This window comes from Periplaneta americana, chromosome 10 (assembly GCF_040183065.1).
Source record: "Periplaneta americana isolate PAMFEO1 chromosome 10, P.americana_PAMFEO1_priV1, whole genome shotgun sequence".
Lineage (NCBI taxonomy): Eukaryota > Metazoa > Arthropoda > Insecta > Blattodea > Blattidae > Periplaneta > Periplaneta americana.
The window spans coordinates 5,250,486-5,274,103 of record NC_091126.1 but is presented as its reverse complement, the minus strand read 5'-3'; the positions used below and the strand labels follow the sequence as shown (position 1 = coordinate 5,274,103).

The window sequence follows — 23,618 nt, the reverse complement described above, 5'->3', positions numbered from 1 at the left end:
ATTTTTTTAGACATGAAAAAATACTATGTTTTTAAGTTAGTTAATACTTCCAGGCAATTTGTTTTGTTTACAAACGCCTCACTAGTTACGCGAAAGTCTAAGCTTGTGGAGGTTGTGTACTGTCCAGGCTTACCATGAAGGTCTTTGTGGTGTAACAGGTTATCAAATAATTTATCATGTATCCAAACACAATCACGTTTTTACATTAGCACATGGGATTACATTCGTGATTTATTTTGTACTGTAATACGTTCGTACTGTTTATGCTGGAGTATAATAATGATATCGAAAGACGTGCATATAGTCTAAACTGACAGCCATTTCATAGTACTACCATTCATAAAACATCATACTATAAAATAAGTGACACATTTATGGAAAAACTGTAAGGGGAAGGGAAAAAGTAAATAGGCCGTTATTTCACTTGCATTTTTCTTCAACAAATATCAAAATATTTGCACGTATACCCCTCCCACCATGTGTATATACCAGGTGTTTTAGACCATCCATATCAACTTTTTTTCTCGAAAACTATATGATACTGGTTGTTCATAAAAAAAACTGATAACCACAACCTATGTAAAGAAACGATTGGTGGTAGTACCATTTCCCGTAACAAACCAGAAGTAGGTGTACCTATGGTCAACTTTGAAATTTCAAATGAGAACATGGGTCATTGAAGGTGCCATTTGAAACTAATTTTAAAAGAGATAACTTTTACTGAAACTTTTTTTTTCTAACGTTTATTGTTTACTCACAAAGCAACAAAAATGGTATTTTCTGAGAAATGTTTTATGTTGTTTATGTACGTACATTCTTCGTAGTAATAATGACATCCGTGAGGATATGTTGTTGAGGACTTTGCCAACTCGTTCAACTGGAAAACATATTTTTAAAGTTCTCAATGATCACATGCAGGAGCACGAATCGGTTGGAAAAGATGTGTAGGTTTTTGTTTGAATGGCGTTCATGCATCCACCGGTAGAATTTCAGCTAAAATCAGAGATGTTGCTTCCAATGCTACTCAGAGTTTCATTCACAAGGAAGCCTTGATGGCCAAAGGCATGTCATCTAAATTCAAAGCCATATTAGAAAACAGCATTAAAGTAATAAACTTTATTAAGGCAAGGCCTGTGAATATCAGACTGTTTTCAATAATTTGTGATGCTATGAGTAGTGAGCACAAACAGCTTGTATTACAGGGTGGGGCATGGGAACCAAGTGTTTTTGGAATGGCTTGTACTCAGTCATTATGAAAGGGAGAGACGTGCGGCATGTGACATTCCATTCCGTGGCTCATAGCATTTCACCTGCAGCCGGCATCAGGGAGCAGTGGACGCATGTTTGCGTATGATTGTTTTGTTAGAAATGGCGAGTCGGTGAGCTCGATACAGCTTGAGTTTTGCTACAGATTCAATATTAATCACAATGATTCTGTTCCCGTGCGTGACACAATCTTATGTTGGGTTAAAAAATCTTAAAAAAAAAAAAAAAAAAGGGCGCAATACTAAAGAATAAATCGCCCAGCCCCCAACACAGAGTCCGTAATCCAGAAAATTTTCAGTCAGACAAGCGATAATGCGCAGCCCAGGCCGCTCTGCTCGAAGACATTCAGCTGCTCTTGGAATCAGCAATCATACGGTAAGATGGATTTTGCATGGCGATTTACATTTACACCCAAACAAGATGGGTGGTTTCAGCAAGATGGGCCCACGGCGCATATCTCCAGAGCGTGAATGGCAGTTCTTTGCCTCCTGTTTTCCAATCGTCTCATTTCGAGATCTGGTGATGTTCCATGGCTCCCTCGGTCCCCTGACTTGTCCACGTGATTTTTTTCTATGTGGGTACCTAAAGGCACGTGTTTACGAGGATAAGCCTCGAATATTAGATGAATTAAGGGACACAGTACGACAACACATCACTCAAATCAACAGAGATCTCGTGGAAAGAATAGAGGTGAATTTTCGTCAGCGCCTTAAACAATGCGTCAACACAGACGGACATCACATGCCAGATATAATTTTCCGCTTATAATTGAAATGGTATGTTCTCACAAACGTTATTCTACCAATAAAATGTGTTGAAAACAAAAATTAACTGTTTTATGATTATTTTAAAAACACTTGGTTCCTACCCTGTACATTCTGAAGTTCGTTGGCTCTCGCGAGGTAGGGTGCTCACAAGGCTCTTTGAATTAAACAGGAAGTCCTATTATTTGTAAACAGAATTCAACGAAGATTATGTTTCATTCCTTGCTAATGAGTTGTTGCTGAATACATTGGCTTTTCTTTCAGACATCTTCTCAAAACTAAATTAATTAAATCACTTTCTTCAAGCTAATTCTTGAACTTTCCTCAATGTTCATGACAAAATAAAGGGGTTTGAAAGGGAACTTAGTTTGTGGATCAGTTGTGTAAAAAAGAGAAAATTTTCGTTCTTCTAATCCTAGACTCGTTTTTAGTGGGAAATTATCTCAGCATTGAAAAATAATTATGCAATGGCATAATCATACTCCATCTCGAAACTCTGAAGTCACAATTTCAAAATTATTTTCCAACTAGTATATATGATGACTACATGACTACATGGATTCACGATTCTTTTCACTGTGATATTGAAAATAATAAGCTTTCGTTGAATTAAAAAGAACATTTAATTGAACTCTTGAATGATACAGGACTTAAAATAAAATTCGAAGCAGAAGGGATGGTTAATTTCTGGATGTCATCGCCAGTGAAAAGAGAGTACAGTGAACTATCCTAAGGTGCTTTAAAAATTTTAATTCAGTTTGCTACTGTGTATCTGTGTGAAGAAGAGTTTTCAAAACTAGCTTAAATAAAAGCGAAGTACAGAAATGGATTTGATATAGTTGCTCATCTCAGACTTGAGCTCACCAGCATACATCCAAATATTGAACAACTATGCAAGGGTCGGCAGGCTCATCCATCTCATTAATGTAAGTACCAACTACGTTTATATAAATTTTTCCAGTTAAGGTAGAGATGATGAAAATTCTATTCTAAAAATAAATTGATAATCTTCAGTTATTAAAAAAACTCACATTATTCTTAATTTAAAATGAAGGGAACTGTAATTAATACAGTTTTAAAAACGCGTGTGCGTGTGCGCATGTGCATGCGTGTGTGTGTCGAAAAAAATTTTCACCATTCATAAACAGACCTGGATTAGTTGATTGATGCCAATAGTAAGTAACTAGGATTAAAGTTTTTTGTGTGAAGTCTTTTTTTTTTTTTTTGCTTTATTAATTAATACCATAAAAATTGATAATGTTTTAATTATTTTTTAACTTATTAATTACTATAAAATTATTATATTGGAATGCAAAAATTAATTAAAAGTGCAATGTCATCATTCTCTTCCTCCTCCGATTACCACCATTATGCCCTTTGACCTGTTATGATGATTATGAGCCAACAAATAGCAGGACTCCCTCATGACAAGCCATTCCTGCTGAAGGAATGAAGATAAATATCCACTTCTCTGTGGAAAATGGAATCCAATTGCTGGATTTGTATCTCCATATCCTACCACTTGAACCACAGTGGTTAACATGAAACTATAATAAACTAGGAAATACATTTAATGATCCAGTTAAATATTATTTCTCTCTCTTTCCATCAGGACTATATTTATACTTAGTAGTTGTGTCTTCTTACAGAATGAAAGTACGTCTGAAGAACGTTTCATTGAACTCCAGGCTAAAGTGATAGAATTAGAATGTGTACTGGGTGAGACACAGCAAGAGAAATCTGAACTGGAGCGTGAGTTATCTGAAGCACGAGACATCCTTGTTGACAAACAGGCATGGCAGGAGGAGAAGGCACAAATGATAGCATCATTGGATGAATTTCGATTGGTGAGTCAGTATGAGCAGATTAGTGATATTGCACAAAGATGAGAAGGTGTAACTGCTCAGAAATATCTTTTCATTATCACAAGAGTAGTTTTGTAAAGTAACATCTGGAAGAATATTTGCTTAATGAGCCAATTTTCTTTAAGGAAAGTCTGCTCGAAATCAATCAGTTTGATTATTTACCATTTCTCAAAGAAGCAACTCTGAGTATAATTAAAAAGAAAATATTTCTGATAGTTAAATTTTACAGGTTCATTTTAAATGGTTTGGTGATGTTCATTTTACCTTAACTGAAAATCAAAATATATTTACAAATAAAATCCATAATTGTACTATTATTCTAATTCTTGAAACATCGGGGAAATTTCCACAATGATGAAACTTGAGGGAAAAATTTTGTGCTCTAACTTGCCGTAACACAGGTCATAGCAGCATTTCTTTTTTTCAGGTATGTGACGCAAGTGAATTCATATGGTGACTTTAACTGTATGAATGCACTCTCACTTCTGCTTTAGTTATGCAATACTTTTTAATTTGTTTCATGTTTTCATTGTTAAGTTTGAGAAACAATATCATTATTGCTAAGCATTGTATATTTTCGAGTTATCTTATTTCTGATCTCTTCATTAATGATTACTACTGAAATCGGAGTCAAAACTTTTGGGATAACATAGTACGACTTGTGTTCTACCATACTTTAACACTTTCCTGAAAAAAGTTACTTGCAGTGTCATTCTTGGAAGTCATTCAGGTTTTGCTGTGTTAGTTTTTAATTAAAACAATGTTTTGAAATTTGCATGAAGTTTGTAAAATAAATATAAAAACAAATTAAAAAGAAAAGTGAAAGCCAGGAGTGGAGAGAGCTAGACAAGCTATGGGGATGGTGGAGGCTGGGTCTCTTTGCTTTTTTTTTTTTTTTGCTGAAAAAAAAATCATCCAGAGCAGAGAGCTTAACATTATTTATTCAGGTCGCTGTTTGGTCAGGGAAAAGTCAGGGAATTTTTTTCTTCAAATTGAAGTGGACACCCTGAAAACAAGTCACATTACCGGTCAAAAGTTTTCAATCGCCTATCACAACTATGGATTTGTGGTTAAAACAGGGATTTCGTTTTGAATATTCTATCATATCATATAATGCTAGAGAGAAAATATTTATTTTGTTGGTCTATAAAGTATATACATACAGTAGTTGTTTTCATAGCTGAACGAAAACTTTTGACCTGTAGTGTATGTTAGTTTTCTTTAACAGGTTTGGAGTTTCCACAATATGTTAATAAATCGGTTTCTGACAAGGCCTGCATTTCTACCCACAAATTGTAGTGAACTATTCCACTGTCGCCAGATCAAATAAACAGAAGCATGTGGGATTCAGTTGGGATTTACTTTTGATGCATTGTTGTAACTTGATTCGTAATGGCCCAAGAGTTTGTGTTTATTTTAATTCGTTATTGCTTCTTTTGTTTTGAATAAGTGTTATGCCAAAAAAAAAAAAGAATTCGAAGTTTCTTCAAGTGCATTTTGTTTTATTGCTAAAGTATTATTAGTACAGTAAAACTTCATTTATACGTTTTTATGGGGTCTGAAGAAAAAACACGTAAGTGAGAAAAATGTATGTATGTATAAATAACGTCTGAAATCAGCAATTGAAGACTAGATGGAGAGAACAAGTCAAGTCACTTTAGTAAACTTCTCACAAGAGAAATTTAGAACTTTATTTGAATTCGATTTGTTCAGCTACATCATGATGTGTTACAAAATGTTTCATTGTTTCTGAAACAGTAGGGCAATCAAGATTGGTGAAGGAAAGCATGGGCAGCTTCGAATTTCCACGGATTCAAAGTAGCATGCATCTTAACTATGAACACGTACTGTATTTTTTCACTCTTACATTTTCACAACAAACCTAATATTTCGTGCAAAATTTATTTATAACGTATAAATGAAGTTTCGTGTTTACTGTGGTTTAAAATATGGTCGTATAAGAGTAAAAAACGTATAAACGAAAACATATAACCAAAATAAATTAATTTGGAAAGTGTAGCAAAGTTGCCAGGACTTCAAAAAAAAAAATAAATAAATAAAAATAAAAGTGTGAAATGTATAAAAGAAGTTTTACAACTATACAAATGACTTTTCATTGTTCTGTTCCACATAAGTATTATTTGTATTAGTCGGTCTGTTGTAATTTGTACACATTTCTCTACAAATACTGGTATAATTGACTGAAATATGTAGTCGATAATAGTGAAAGTAATGATAATGATAATGGGAATATCTGTATATACAAAGGAAGAATAAATTTCTATTTTAACACTGTATTTGAGTGCAGTTGAAATAGAAGGATTTTCACTAACGTTAGACATAGTTTAGAACATCAAACAAAACGAAATAAATCATTATCAGTCATTAACTTATTAAATACACTTCATTGGTTGAATAATGGTAATCAATTTCGTGAAATATCAGTCTTCAGTGTGTAGATCAATTCACACTGTGATAGCAGCTATAAATGACATACAATTTTAGTACAGCTCCTTATTTTGTCCTTTTTAATTAATTATTTTACGATGCTTTATCAACTGCCATGGTTATCTAGTGTCTTAAGTGAGATCAAGGTGGTAATGCCGGTGAAATGAGTCCAGGGTCCAGCACTGAATTTTACCCAGCATTTGCTCTTAATGGGTTGAGCATAAAACTCGGAAAAAACATGAACCAGGTAACTTGTCCGAACCAGGGTTTGAACCTGGGCCCGCTCTTTTTAAGACATTTTGCTAAATGTGCTGAACAGAATGCCCTTTACTATTTCAAAATAAATAATTTCGTCTCTTTTAACACCATTTCACGAATTTTCCTTGTTTGCGAAACAATACAAATTATTGCGTGCATATGGGAAGATCGACACTTGCACTATCTCTCAGCTGAAATTGGTACTGTTACACACAGAAATTTATGACGGCCATGGTAGAGTCACATACAGTAGCCATCCAGAGCACTTGGTAGGCAACATTGTAATAAACTGTCAAGAGGAGGCCTACAATATAGAAGCATGTGTTTATAATGTCGATTTTCAATGTAAATTAATTTTATAACAGAAGTGTGTCAATGAAATTATGTTTGTGATCATACCAAACCTTCATTGTTTACATATTATAAACTAAGTGTGTATTGGCGATAAAATCAAGACAATAAATGAAAATAAAATGGCTGCAGTCATTGACAATTTTGAAGGTTAATAATGACAAGTGATTGACAGTTTGACAGTTCTTATAGACATTAAATATTTATAAACTACATTTTTATAGCCATACTTGTTGTTTGTGGCCCAGTCAAGTTGTAGAATCTCCCCGCTGTATGTATCAGTAGTCATTCAGCTTATTTTCAAGATGATGATTCTTTGTAAACAACTATTTTGTGATCCCACCAGAAATGTTGCAGTTCTGTTGAAGACCTGAAATGCCTGCTAAATGTCAGAACCATCTATAGTTTGTAGACCTGTACACACGCTGTTGATTTTCAAGGTTTGTTTATTTTTTTGTAATTAGTTTTAAAATGTTTCTTTTCACTTCACATTTACAGGATTAAAGTTCACTGAGTTTAGGCTAATTAGCACATATTTGACATAATTGATAAAGATGTGTTTTGTTACACATTATGTTAAAGATATGTTTCTGTATTTTCTCGTAGACGTTTATACTTGCCTAACTGTGTTTACACCCTCATACTTTGTTATATGTAGTTAGTTTTCTTTGTGTATATCTTTTATTTATTTTTGTATAGTTTACATTTTTAACTTGTTTTATGTGGTTATATTTATTTAAAAATAGGTATATTTGAAAAAGTTGACAACAATAATTTATTAATGGTTAACTGGCAAACTTACTAGAATTAATTATATAAGCACGTGTGGCTTACAGTTATTTCAGTGTATACTGTACACCATCATCAGAGCCTACTAAATCTCGGCGTCATCTCGACATTGCTGCCTGTTGTAGGGGTGCGTTTGCATGTTGGAAAGTGGAGTCAAATAGTGTGTGTGTTCTGAAATTGATCTGTGTGTTGAGAACACAAACAAAAGAGAACAGAAAACAATAAAAACACTAAAAGCAGAACAACACAACCTCACCTTCACCAAAGCAGACAAAGTCAATTGCACAGTAATACTACACAAACAAAATCTACACAACAAAATAGAAACATACTTTAAATAAAACAACATCACAGAACTTGAAAAAGACCCCACCACACAATACCACACCACAATAAAAAACACAACCAATAAAAGCAAACACGTAATACCGCACAATATTAAACAACAACTCAAACCCAATACACAATACATCTACATATGCCGAACACATAACTAATGCTAACCATACATACAATAACATAAATATAGACATGGAAATCCTACACATACAACCCAAAAACCAAAAACTCAACACATTACAACAATATGAAATATACAGACACACTAAAACACACCCTAATCAAATTCTCAACACACAGATCAATTTCAGAACACACACACTATTTGACTCCACTTTTCAACACACAAACGCACCCCTACGACAGGCAGTGATGTCGAGATGATGCCGAGATCTAGTAGGCTCTAATGATGGTGTACAGTATACACCGAAACAGCTGTAAGCCACACGTGCTTATATAATTAACACTAGTAAGTTTGCCATTTAATCAATCATTTATATTTAAGCGTTAAAAGTAGTGTACGCAAGATTCAAGATGGAATAATTTATTTATTTTATTTTATTGGGTTATTTTACGATGCTGTATCAATATCTCTGGTTATTTAGTGTCTGAATGAAATGAAGGTGATAATGCTGGTGAAATGAGTCCGGGGTCCAGCACCGAAAGTTACCCAGCATTTGCTCGTATTGGGTTGAGGGAAAACCCCAGAAAAAACCTCAATCAGGTAACTTGCCCTGACCGGGATTCGAACCCGGGCCACCTGGTTTTGCGGCCAGACACGCTGACCATTACTCCACAGGTGTGGACAACAATAATTGAGGAGAACAGTATTATTATGGTGACTTATGAGGTTGAGACCAAAATTGGCTTCCTAGGCATCTGAAATATTTATAGAAAAGCACGACAAATAATTGCATGAGATTTTAAATGTATATGATATCCTAGATTTTTCACATTACAGGTGAAACGCCATATAGCGGCAAAACAGTGTCAATTTGTTAGGTACAAATTTGTTAATTGATTGGAATGACTTCAGAGTATCTCGAAAATACGTCGTTATTGCATTACTACATTATTTATTTTTTGATACAAGAATCATATTTTTTATTTACCCTTGTACTATCAATAAAAAACATACATGCTTTTTCAATTATTTTAAGTGACACGGTATAGTACTTATGCATTATTCTGAAACATATATAAACCGCCATTTCGGATGTCATACTAAATTACATACCAGTACATCAATACTTTGAATCTTGATCATATGTACTTATTTATGTATAAATTAATATCGAAAAAGTGCACCCGACAACGAAACCAAATCACTATTGTGTCAAATTGTCAATACTATTATCAAATCTCGTCCTCTATTTCGCCTCTACCTCTGCCTCCATTCAGCGTTGCCAAATGTATGACTGCTCCGACTTGTAATTGTAGGTGGCTCTGGTCATGGTCATCGTAAAGTGGGAGATTACATTTAAATATTGATAAATATATGATAAAGTATTTAAATTATTATTATTCCTTATAAAATAATTCTGTCAAATATTATAGGAATGATAATAAACTGTTTTTTGCATCCTAAATTACGAATTTATTACCAAGGAAGTGGACATAAGCTAAATAAGGTATGGTGTTGTGTGGAAAACAACTGTTCCTCTCTCATACACTTTTATGACGTCACTTATAACTTTGTACTAATAATATACAACTATTGTAGCTACATTTTTTTGTGGAACAGAAAGTTACAATTCCATACTATACAAGAACTTTTACTACTAAGTAATAATATATTAGACCTTACTTCTGTGGAATAGAACCCAGTTCATGTGCTACAACAAATGCCGTTCTTGTGTTTTCGTTTTAAACATATGCTAAGCATAATCGCATGTTTAATAAATGTCAACAAAAACCTGCATGTGCTTGATTCGAACAAAATCTGTCTGAAACTGTTTTTTTCTTGTAGTAAAAATTTATTATAAATACAGTGTAAATGATTGTTGATAATAGAATTAAGCTTAATTACTGATTTATTTCATGTTTACAGCTAGCTGAGAAGAGAAAATGTTTAGTGGACGAAATGTCTATACGAATGCAACAAAAAAGTGATGATTACAAACATCAGTTGTCAAATCTCACAAATGAATTCAGTAATAGGGAAGAAGAATTGAATAAGCAAATAGAAGCACTACAGGTACAGTACCTTAATTCACTTCAGGCTATTTAAAAAATAAGTGGTTAATAAAATGTAAGGATTGGGCCTACTGTTTTAAAAACCTCTCGAAATTCTTCTCTGTATATATTAAAACATTACAAAACACACAAAGTCAAAATCACGAATACATAAGACAAGACATAATAAGAAACATAAACAAAATAAACAAACCCACAACAAACACACAAGAACACAAAACAATAAGCACCTTGCAGACAAAACAACAAAAACATAACCTTTCATCAAAGCAGACAAAGGAAATTGCACAGTAATCCTACACAAACAAGACTTACACAACAAAATAGAAACATATTTCAAGGAAAACAACATCAAAGAACTAAAAAACGACCCCACTACACAATACCACAACATAGTAAAAACACAATAAACAAAAACAAACACACAATTCCAAGCAACATGAAACAACAACTAAAACCAATCAAACCAGAAGCACCTAAACTAAATGCACTACCGAAAATACATAAAGAAAACATACCCATCAGACAATTAGTCAATCATCGAAATGCACCAACACACAAACTAGCCACATAATGGACAAAATCATAAGAAACAACATAAAATTCGAAAAAAAAAACAATAAAAAACAACATAGACCTAGTGAATAAAAGCCAAACATATCCCACACAGTACAACATTAGCAACTTTCGACATAACTAACCTATACACAAACATACCCATAAAAGATACACTACCGGTACAGATACTAGAACAAATGCTAAAAAAAAAAAAAACAACACCACACCACAAGAACACATTAAAGAAATCATCCACACCACAGACATCATCACAAAACAAAACTACTTTACATACAATAACAAATATTACACTCAAACAGAAAGTCTACCCATGGGATCACCCATTTCCAGCATACTAGCAGAAATATTCTTACACCACATAGAACAGACATTCATACTAAACAAAGACAAGAACAAACACGCAGACAACATCATATATTGGCACATATACGTAGATGACATACTAATACTATACAAAGGAAACAAAAGACAGATCCAAAACCTACATCAACACACAAACAAAATACACCCAAAACTACACTACACATTAGAAATTGAAAACAACAAATCCATAAATTTTCTAGACATCACAATAACAAAAGTCGACAACAAACACATATTCAAAGTATACAGAAAACCCACAACAACAACACACATACACAACACATCCAACCACCCCACACAACACAAACAAGCTGCATTCCGAACAATGGTACACAGACTACTCAACATACCAATGAACCAACATGATTACAAAGAAGAGCTAAACACAATCAAATAAATAGCACAAGAAAACGGGTTCAACCCCAACATAATAGACAACATAATACGTAAGAAAAAACATAATCACAGAAAACATAAGAATACAACACAAGCACAAGAACACAAAAAATACATCACACAGTCCACACCTGTGGAGTAACAGTCAGCACGTCTGGCCGCGAAACCAGATGGCCCAGGTTCGATTCCCGGTCGGGGCAAGTTACCTGGTTGAGGTTTTTTCTGGGGTTTTCCCTCAACCCAATATGAGCAAATGCCGGGTAACTTTCGGTGCTGGACCCCGGACTCATTTCACCGGCATTATCACCTTCATCTCATTCAGACGCTAAATAACCAAAGATGTTGATAAAGCGTCGTAAAATAACCTACTTAATACTAATATATAATACATCACACTAACATACGAAAACAAAAACACAAACACACACAAGATTGCAACCTCATTCAAGAAATTAAATTACAACATCGCATACAAAACAAATAACACTCTACAAAAACATCTCAACATACAAACAGACGAATACAACCACACAGGCGTATACAAACTCAAATGTAACACCTGCAACAACTTCTACATAGGACAGACAGGCAGATCATTTCAAAGACATTACAAAGAACACATCACAGCCATAACAAAATTACAAAACATCTCCACATATGCAGAACACATCACAAATGCTAACCACACCTACAGAGACATCAACACAGACATGGAAATACTACACATCCAACCAAAAAGCCAGAAACTAAACACACTAGAACAATATGAAATCTACAGACACACAAAAACACACCGCAATGAAATTCTCAACACACAACTCAATTTCAGAACACACACACTCTTTGACTCCACATTACACTACACAAACATACCCTCACAGGAAACAAAACAAGAGGCGCGAAGACCAGCAACGACCAGTTCTGAAGAAAACCAATAATATGTCGAAACATGTAAACCAGATACGATATAATTTAATGCAAGAAAGTCATATAATACATATTCCGAAGTGATAGTGTTAAAAGTTGTGTAATCAAGATGTATAAAACATTAAGTTCGGTGAAATAGTACCAGATTAATGCTTGAATTGAACACTTTGGTTTGTATAAAAATTTACATTTTAAAGTGTATAAATTGAATATATGGACATAGCTACATTTTCTGTCTGCAACCATTTATGTTGCTTATTTAATAAAAAGAAAGTCTACATACTGGTACATAAGTAATGAGAAAAATTTAAGTAAAGAAAGCTACTATAAGACTTTTATATTAAGAAATGTTATTGTGTATAGAGAAAGAATTCTTTAGTGTAGCAAAACTTCAGTTGCAACATTTTGACGAAAATGCATGTTTTTGGCATAGTTTTTGGCATGTCTGAATTTGAGATACTGCCTGTTACTGGCTTCATACAATCTTTCCGAAACCATTGGGTTTTGCTTTTATTTTATGGGGGAGGAGGGAGATTTTGCTATTTTCAATTTCCAATTAATATCTCATGTGGTTCCGTAAATAAGAATGGTATTCTTTCCAAAGCTGTCGATTATATTAGGTCACTCTTTTAGCTGTCATGAACGCACTTTCTTCATTAGGACATTCCACAGAAAGGTCAACCCAGACACGATTTTGGGAAAACTCAACACACTAGTTGCCACACAGTAATCTCACAGCTCGGTAAGAATACCGGTAACTTAGGTTTGATTTAAGCCCAGCCCATGGGACAATGCGTGGATATTCTTCAAGCATTGTTACACCATTCTGGCAACAATTTTTCTGGCACTTTACTTTGTCAGTCTCTTTTAGTAATTTTGTTCCTTATAATTCCACAATATATTTGCCTGCATAAATGATTTTCAGTTCTGAAGAGCAGTTACTTAAACCTATAAGTTATCTTGTTGGCTGTTTTTTTGCTTATTTGTGTGCAGATACCTCCAAACCAGTTCGACCAACATGTTCCTGGACTCCACTAGTCTAGAATTGTGTAGAATTATATTTCATAATTGGTGGCAGGATTTATTACCCTTTATGATATGATGATAGGCGAGGATGATGACTAGCAAAGTTAAATTTGAACGTGGTCGAGAAATGGCTGATGAATTTTTTCCCTAACTTTTTTTTTTCAATGACTCTGCAACATGGTCACCCAAACCTTTTTCCCTTGCAAATGAAGTCATGTCTGTGCAAATGTTACTACCATAAAACAGGGTGACTTGATACGCTGGGGGGACTTGATACGTTTTGTAGGTTGATGTTTCAGAACAAAACAAAACGTATCAAGTCCCTCCAGTGTATAAAGTCACTCCATTTTATACACTGGGGGACTTGATACATTTTGTAGGTTGATGTTTCGAAACGAAATATCAATCTACAAAACATATCAAGTCCCCCCTCCCCCCAGCATATCAAGTCACCCCGTTTTATGGTAATGTGTTATTTCTTTGGTGATGTTCTGACGATATTTTGAACTTGTGCACACATTCATAGATTGTACTTTCTGAACCAAAATACTCTTCTGATCATCAGTGTATGCATCGTTAAATATATAAGAGAAACTGTTTTATTTTGTTTCCATAGGAGGAAGTGGAGAAGCTTTCTCCTTTGCAAAGTCAATTAAGTGATGCTTTAGTTCAAGTGAAGTCACTTGAAGCCATGAGAGGATGGCTGGAGCGTAGACAGAAGGAAGCCGAGGAGAGCACTGAATCAACAAGGACTTACTACGAGGGTCTGATTGAGAATTTGAAGACTAGTCATTGCCAAGAAATCTGTCAGCTGAGGATTTTTTATGAAAACCATGCAAAGGTGATAATAATTAGAGAGAATTATTTATTCTAGTAAACAATATTAACCACAACAGATTTAAATCATCTTGAACACTTAGAAGTAAATAAGTCTCTTCTTTCAATCTCATTGAATATGTTTAATGTAGTTATTTCACGTAAATAGGCTTATGTCAGTTACATCGTTGATAAGTTGCTAAAATGTATTAAAGTTAATTAAATTGCAGTACACGAAATTTCACTCTTTCACCATGATTGGTTTTCAGTATTTTTTGTTTTCCAACTAGAAATTTCGTTTCTCAGTTCTTACTAATCATGAAATATGATGTTCGAAAAGTTAATTTTAACATACTAATTATAGTAACCAGTTACCTCAGTGGCAGTATTATCAGTCTGCAAGGATTTTTTTAACATTTAATACTTGGTATATATTGAAAAATAAAGTCGTCAGCTTAATCATATTTCCTTTATCGCAGAAAGTGTGAATTGACAAAAACAAATTAATTGACAGGTTTTCAACAGTATGGAACATAACTTAAACAAGGCTTAAAATTTAACAAATAAAACACGTTTTAAGTTTTGCCTAAAATATATAAGAATATTAAACCAATGTAAAAAACAAGAATAATACTGTAATGTAATTTGAAAGCAAACACATTTCACCCTATTAAAAATCAATTTTATGACTGAAGTTTCCTTCACATTGACTTCAGAATATGGATTTAATATCTTTACACTACCGGCATTCTGACTAAAGTGCACTGGCACAACGCGCATCTAGTCATTATAATGCTGTGAGAAGTCGATAAAATTGCTTGTTATTGAAATAGTTACTAATCTGGCTCATTGCCAGGTACTTCAAGGAGAGTTCGAGAATCTTCGGTGTGAAGTGGAGAAGAAGAACGAAGATTTGAACAAGCTCGAGCAGCAACTTCATGATGCTGGGGAGGAAAAACAGTTAGCAGAGAAAAAAGGAGCAGCTGTGATGAAAGACTTGAGACGGCAGTTAGCGGCTGAACGTAAACGAGCAGAGAAGTTGCAGGAACGTATGCGAGATGTCTTGAATGAGGGTGCTCACACAAAGACAGGTATATAACTTTGAATTTTGTGCGACCTGTATAATATAACCATTAACATTAAATATCCCCACATAGTGTACAGTAACTTTCTTTATTTGAAAATGAGTTGTATATAATGGCAGGGAATATCAAGAATTTGGTTATCATAATAGGAAGCCATGTCCTGTTGTGTCTCACTACAATGTTACAAGATGTTAAAAGTTTGTATGGAATGCCCAACACATGTGGCCAATGTTGAGTAAGTTAAGCTATAGTTGTCTTGTAACTATTTTCATACTACATTGTCCATATTACAAATTGGACTACTTGTGCAATTATCACAACATTTGCATCTTGTTTTCGTTTACAACTTTTTCTAACCTGGATCCAGCCCCTTTAAATTTTCCAACAAGCTTCTGAAACGAAGACAGGTTACAGGTCCTTAACTCAAATGCTTTAGAACTCTAAATCATCTGAAGTCATTGGCTATTTCTCTCTTGAAATCATAATAATGTTCAGTAAGATAAATTAGCAACTACAGAGGTAAAACTATCATACATCTTGATTATAGTACACAGTTTTAACACTTACATTACTAATGATTTGGTGAATTCGTTATATAAACAACTTCCCTGTGTTAATTAAAATTAATATGGCATTTGAAATTAGTTAATGACTAATTTCAGCTTGATTTCGGCCCTCTTCAGATTTCTAGCTTGGATATTGAAGCTCGGTGGATATGGGTTGTTGCGTATATTTGTAATTTCAGATTTAAAGTCTTTAATTGCTTATTCTTGTGTAGCTCATGTAGGAATTGTTATTTGGTGATTTAATACAGTATCTTAGGTCATTCATCGGCAAATTTTTACTTTCGATGACATCGTGGGATGCAAGCTGCAATACATATGAGGTAATATCAATCAAGGAGTATAGAGCACTCCATTCGGATCCCAGTGGCGGAATCTCAGCCCAATCATCTGACATAGACTACACAATAATGATTTATAGATGAACAAATTGTATTTTATTTCACCTTAATTTTTACTGTACCACAACAACCTCGGAAAATACGTCACAATTTGCCACTCTTAACACAACTCGTAAATTTTCGTCTGCTAGTCACGATCTTTGTTTAGATTTTATTAGTTTTCATTCATAAAACAATATTTATCGGAAATATACTGAATGTAGAGCCAAACATGGCAGCTATGTAGGATAGCGGCAGGTGACCTAAGATAGGATTAGAGATATTTTTCTGTGGAGAACATTTTAAATAAATTTAAGCTAGTCTGGTGTGTCATACAATGGCAACATATCATGTTCTCACTTACTTCCAGCTCTTTTAACCCTCCCGCTACCAAGGTTTATTACAACTTACTAATACCGGGGGGGGGGGGGGGGAGGAACAATTACCCCCATCAAAATCATATACCAATTTTTGTTAAGAATTTGGAATATTTTGACTGTTACTGCTTATTTCTGTGTTATTTCTTTTTGTTCTTTTCAGGCACTCATTGTGATGGGATTGGCATGTCATAGATTAAATTTATACTCGTATTTATATTGGTTCTGATGTCTAACAGTAGCCACAAACTCCACAGTTTTGTACGTTCATGTGTGTGTGTGTGCGCTTTGTACCTGTTCTAATAGTAAATTTGCAAAACCAACTGAAACATTGTCCTCGTGATACCACCATGTATCACACAAACAACTGTTGGTAGTACCCTATTTCTTGTTCACAAGTGTGCTCTGAGTTAGAACATTTATGGTGATGATGCACCTGCTGATATAAAATTTTTACGTGGATAATGCAGCAAAATTTTGTTTCTACTGTAGATCAGAAGAGTGAATAATTCAGTTTACAGATTTACCACATTTGTTCCCTTCTTGAAAGAGTTCTGTACATTTTAAAATCATTTGCGTCTGACCTGTGAAACTTGTCCTCTTTTATTGCATATTTTCTGCATATTGCAGATTTTATTGCCCTGTAGTGTTGTCTATCATTCACTGTCTATATATGTAGATACCTCATAATATTGCACTTCATATCACAGTCTCACAGTCATTGTGTTACCTGTAGATGAAATGAAATTGGGCAGAGAACAAAGTTTACTTTAATTGTAATTTTAGTTTTGCATGGGTAAATATTAGAAGATCCATAGTACACATTAATCATCATTGTCACCGCCACCACCACCACCACCACCACCACCACCACCACCACCACCACCACCGCTACCGCCAACACCATCATCCAAAGAAATATCCTCTCTTATAGTTTTTCTTAATACAAACTCTCTCTTAATGTTCTTCTCTTCTCTATTTCAATTACTTTCCAATTTCTGTCTTTTCTCACTTGTAGCCAAGGTCATTTACTTTCTAAGGACTTTTCAGCAGTGTATATTAATGCATACAGTATATGCATAATGATGAAAGAGTTAAGAAAAGCTTTTTAATGCTACATGATGTTTGCCTCCATCAGGTTATATGTTTAATGTACATTTATGACTGATTAATTACAGATATAACTAAAAGTCACGATCCTGAAACAAGTTCTATTTCATCATGGAGCCTGATGAGCGGTAACTGTGAACCGAGGGAATCCAGTACTCGTGAGAACAGTATAGTGGCAGGATCCGTCAGCAACCTCAATGGAAATGTATGTATCCATGTGCCTTAATAGTAAACCCTGTTGTTGCTCTTCATTAGACAGAAGCTGAACAAATGGTTCACAGTCACATGTCGTGTGGAGGCTAAAGACAGCATAAAATTGTTTTTTGTCTCATTATGCAGTCAGTAGCATGTTGTGCATCTCTTTATCTTTATTTCTCAACTCAAGTGGCTGCTCAGTTATGAAATCAAAGTATGTGTTAGTGCTCACCGAGAAGTGGAACGCTGCAACATGGGACAGTGATGAAAGTGATGATGAAAAATTGCTGAAACAGCAGTAGCCTTAGAATACCTACCCCTACACCACCAAAGAAAAAGAAAAATGGCGAATTACACACAAAGCCAATTACCGGGGGTTCACTGTATATATAAAACAGCTGAGGCTAAGCAGAGGGTAGATGGAGATCTGGTTTGTGGTTTGTGTCTTGTATTAAAATTATGAATGTACTGCTTAGTAACTAAATGTGTCTCGGTTTTTAACATAAAACATCATCTGGGAAAGAATGTACTCTTAAGTTGAGATCAAACTTTCTAATTTTGGAAAATCTTTTTACATGATATTCTTTTATGCACACATGTCATTATTCTTAGGGCTTTCTTTTGTAAAAAAAGATATGTATATGAGCTTATCTAAATTCATATTTTATTATAGAATGAAAGTATGCAATGTGTGCTATTTAAGGATGTTTACATTTTCAACAGAAGATAAGGACCTTAATGCATAAACAGGCAGAACTCAGTTTAAGAGTAATGATAATTTTTATGCGTAGATACGTCTATTTGATGATAAATTCAGTGATTTTTATTTGTAAGTATATAGCTTTCCTTCCCATCTTATAAAAAAATTAGTGAGTGATATTACTATGCCTAGAATTAATGACATTTCAGTCAGTACAATGCAGAAATGATATACGAGGTATGTTCAGTATGGAAATATTTCAGATTTAGTAAATTGAGACAAATTTACTTACTGTTTGCACATTGTGTATTTATTTTCCAATGATAGGCACAGAGATAAATGTACCTTGGCCTACATACAGTTACTAATTATAAACAAAATGACGATAAAAGAAATGGGGAAATGGAAAAAAAAACAAAATCAATTACAATAGACTTATAATGTTCCTCGCTTTCTGGTAACGATCACTTTGGATGATTCCTGTTCGTTGGAGGTCACATAGTTTACAGATGTGCTGGACGGTCGTGCATAGTTGCTAAATGAAATTTGGTAGCTGTGTCCTTTCGTGACTTATTGGGTGCTGAAAGAATGTCTTTCCACCAGTGTTTCTCCTGTGATTTTTTTTTTTACAAGTTCATGTATAGGGCATTTTGAATAACCTTCTTTATGTAAATTTTGACGAACTGAAAGAATGTCGGTTGTGATTAAGTTTTGATATCAGAGAACATTTTTGGCTAGAATATCTGCTTGTCCATTGCCATATATATTACAATGCTTAAGAGTCCATTCTATTTTTGAAGTTACCTGCTGCTTCCACTACAAATGTTTTTATAGTTTGCCTTGTGTGAACTCATGTGCATGTGCAGCAGCATTTTAAATAAAGATAAAGTGGGTGCACCTCTTCATTTCACTTGACAGCATGTCGAGTGCTGTTTATTAGAGAGGGCAGTTATTTGCTATGACCAGACACATGGTTTATCGGAAACGTTTATAGATGCGTTCAGTTCACATGCTACAATCGCAGACTTCAGCTGGAAATATTTTTCCCCATTTTACAGTCTTAACTTGGCCTCTGTCTTTCATCTCTTCCTGGTATTGAAGAAAGACTTCAAAAATTGCTGTTTTCAGAGCAACAAAGTGTAAAGAAATGATGCAATACTTCCATTATAAGCAGAGCCCTGCTTTCCTTGCAGCAGGTTTCGAAGACACAAGTGAACGTGAGAATGATCAGAGTAACATTCACTGTAAAATTGTTATATGTAAGTTAATTTTTGTTAATTTACCAGATCCATTGGAAACATTTATTCAGCAACTATCTTAGGATTGATTGAGAATGAATGCCCCAAAACATAGGAAACATTTTCTCATATGACGAACTGTTAGCCAAATGGTTAAGGCATTGGTTTTCTACCTTGTAGACATGTGTTCAAGTTCCATAAATTCAAGTGAAATATTTGTTGTGAGGAAAGACAGTGTTGAGGACAGCTCTTTCCCTCCTTCTCATCCTCTTCTGTTCCTTTCCTCTGGTATCATTTCCCAGTTCTCACATAATAATAATAATAATAATAATAATAATAATAATAATAATAATAATAATAATAGTAATAATAGTAGTAATGATGATGATGATGATGATCTCATTCTTCTGTCATGATCCTGTCAACTAACATTGTAAAGTTTATTCGAGCTGATAGTCTGTGTTTTATAATGTAGAAGTCATTTGATCTAATAACAGATTAAGAGAGAAAAAAATACAGACATTTTCTCGTGTTGTTGTATGATAGTTGTAATATTTTGCTAACGTTTTATATATCTCTTTCCACGTGTCATGGTAGATTGATTCAAAATCTTAAGGATATAAGATTAAAGCTCAGGGGGTGGGGGAACTTTTACATTGTTGAAGGTGTCACCACCACCAGAAAACCAGGATTTAGAACAGGAGAACTGCCGACTGGTCACCAGAATTGCACAGCTGCAAGAGGAGAAATGGGTGCTGGAAGAAAAAATAAATCATTTGGAGCAGGGCAGTGCTGCCATGGCAGAGGACCTCATGCGCAAAACGGCCCTTATTGAGCACTACTGCATTAAAAAACGCTCAGGTAATCGACATTTTTATTTAGTACTTTGAACAGAAGTAATTCTCGCCGTTTGAATGGTTACTGTATGCATCAGTATTGATGAACATTAATCTGACTAGAATTAATGAAATATTAAGGGTAATAAGGTGACCCATTGTAGAATGGTGAGCTTCTTCTACTTTCGTAAGGTTCGAAGTAGCATTGCTTTGTTTATGGGAGTTTGTTAGATGCTGTTGCTTGTATTGCTGTCTTGGAATCTACCAAAATGAATGTTTTGTTAAACGTATATGCCCTATGTATTAAATTTGTTAGAGCTACTTGTATTGCTTTTACTTCCCTGTGAAATGCTGAAAATATTTGTATCATATTGGAGATGCCCCACTTTTCTTAATTTTTCTGCATCAAGTGAAATGTTTCAGAATGGTATAGTGATGTATTTTTGAACGTTTGTCCCACAGAAGTCTGTATCATTGGGTGTGCCTGGCAAGAACGAACATTAAAGCATGCCAATGTGTGTTGTTGAAAGCATTTGCATTCCCCCTCTCCCAAAATTCATTGTTTTATAGTTTATTTTCTAATAGAGATATTTGTTTTGATTTTATTGTTATCAAGAGTGTTTTTGTTTTGTCAAAAGTTGTCAGAAATTCGACTGTCTTTTGTATTTAAGAAATATAAAAACTTCCCTGCAATCTCCTGTATTTCATGATCAGCACTATCTCACTTTGATTTTATAATGCTGTAACAAGTGTTGAAATGTTGTTTTTGTTCATTTCTCCGTGGTTTTGAAAACAGAAAGTCGAATAGCTCCATTGAATCATCCTATATATGCGATCTGATTGTTGTAGTGTACTTCCCATTGTACACAACACCATACTTGTTTCTTTATGCTGATTCATTATTTTCCAGGTGGTTGAAAACAAGACACTGACACCAGTGTTTTGTTATCACGCGAAATCTCGTTCCACAAACACAACCTGTGTACAACTCGATTCAACGTTATTGGCCCCTGTCCTTGTTGTTTGGCTAGTAAGCGAGCTGTGTGTTGCCTCATAAGAAAGAAATTTAATCACAAATGTGCATAGGAGGGGAAGAGGGAAGAGAAAGAATGAAAATATCATCTATGCTCGAAGCTGAAGGTCACTCACGTCAAGAAAATATGTCATCATGACATTGTTTAGTCAACAGACATAGTGGTTAGTAATGGGACATGTGGAAGAATATTTTATTTTTAAGGCGGAGTGTACCGCGACACGATAAGAAGGAAGTGTTAGGTGTTATGACTGTGCGGCCTGACCTGTGTGGCCCAGCCCGCCAGTAGTGATGAGTAACTCGCTCTCAGTCTATCTACTTACTTTTTGCAGGGGCCAAAATCCCTGAATCGAGCTGTACTCTTGACATCTTGCAGCATTGATAACAGGCGAGCACATGTTGGACTGAATGTTACAAAATTGAGTTCTGAAGTACTGGTATAATTCATATACACTTTTTTGTGATTAGCGGTTACATGTAATGCCGTATGTTTACGAACTTTCATTGTAATATTTAGTGTACATGTGAACGCTACTTAATACAAAGTAGAAACACTAAGACAAAACGCAAAATAAGTTCTCATTCACAGCAGAATGACAGTCAGTCACATTCTCCTTGCAACAGCGCTTTCAACTTACAGAGTAACATCCTGCCGCACACATACATACCTTCCATAGTTTAGAAACCTTTAAACAGAAGCAAAGAAAAACTTTAATACCTATATAATGTATTTCTAGACAGAAACAACTTTTGTGCTTTCGTATTTTGTATACTGGAGTACGAACAGGGGCAGGAGATAGTAAATGTAGTTCATAAAACATTGCATCATTTAGTAATCATGTTATATTTGTCAGATCCTGCTGCCTCGTCGTCAAGTTCTCCCTCAAGTGAACGGCTGTCAATGAAGAAAATTGTGGAAATGTTAAAGGGTGATGAACATGTTCACGAATCAAATAGAAGAATGCTACGAATGTTGGAAGAGACCCTCACCAAGAACATGCACCTGGAGACTGACCTTGAACACATGTCCCGAGAAGTTGTAAGGCTTAGCAAGGGAACAGACAATACTTCGTGTACGTAGAACATCTTGCACACGACAGTAGCATGTGTGTGGGTCACTTTCTTAGCATATCAGTGTATTGAAATGAAAGTGATTTGTAATAATAATTATGTACCATTAAGTTGTTATTGTTGTTACTTTTAAAGTGAATCACTGCACAGGCCCATAAGGGTTAGATTCCACATAGTATTAATATATTTGAGTGCTTATTTTTTATAATACGAAGAAATAAAAAAAAAGTTGAAACTGTAGTGTGGTGTTTCATCAGAATTGTGTCCATTTGACCTATGATATTTGTTTAAATATATTTCAAAACCGATACTTACTTCATTCCACTTCATTACCCGTGGGTTTTGATATCGAGGGCAACATGCCAGAAAGGCATACCAACAAAACTGCAAGTTTACAGTAGAACAATATAAATATGAAATGATCTGCATAAGAAAGTACTTTCTTTGATTCTTTCTCATGGCCATTGTAATTCTCAAACGATTTTTTTTCAAACATGAATAGGTTCCATTAAAATATTTCAACAATACAAAATTTGTTGATTCCCTCCATATATTATTCCAGTGAACTAGTGAGCAACGAATGATTGAGGTCCTTTTTTACCCAAGTGCACATGGAAATTTAAATCCCCTTTTTTATTTTCTTTTTT

At 34.5% G+C, this 23,618-nt stretch overlaps 1 protein-coding gene across 1 annotated transcript in view; it reads left to right on the top strand.

The window, feature by feature from the left end:
- Window positions 1-23,211, top strand: part of LOC138707403 (GRIP1-associated protein 1-like) — a 39,919-nt gene extending 16,708 nt beyond the window's left edge. The window contains exons 9-15 of the mRNA XM_069836781.1: window positions 3,680-3,877; window positions 10,131-10,277; window positions 14,184-14,408; window positions 15,240-15,474; window positions 17,967-18,103; window positions 20,697-20,892; window positions 22,755-23,211. Of these exons, the coding sequence (XP_069692882.1) occupies window positions 3,680-3,877; window positions 10,131-10,277; window positions 14,184-14,408; window positions 15,240-15,474; window positions 17,967-18,103; window positions 20,697-20,892; window positions 22,755-22,981 (1,365 nt within the window). The 3' untranslated portion in view covers window positions 22,982-23,211. The remainder of the gene's footprint in view (window positions 1-3,679; window positions 3,878-10,130; window positions 10,278-14,183; window positions 14,409-15,239; window positions 15,475-17,966; window positions 18,104-20,696; window positions 20,893-22,754) is intronic.
- The last annotated feature ends 407 nt before the right edge of the window (window positions 23,212-23,618 follow it).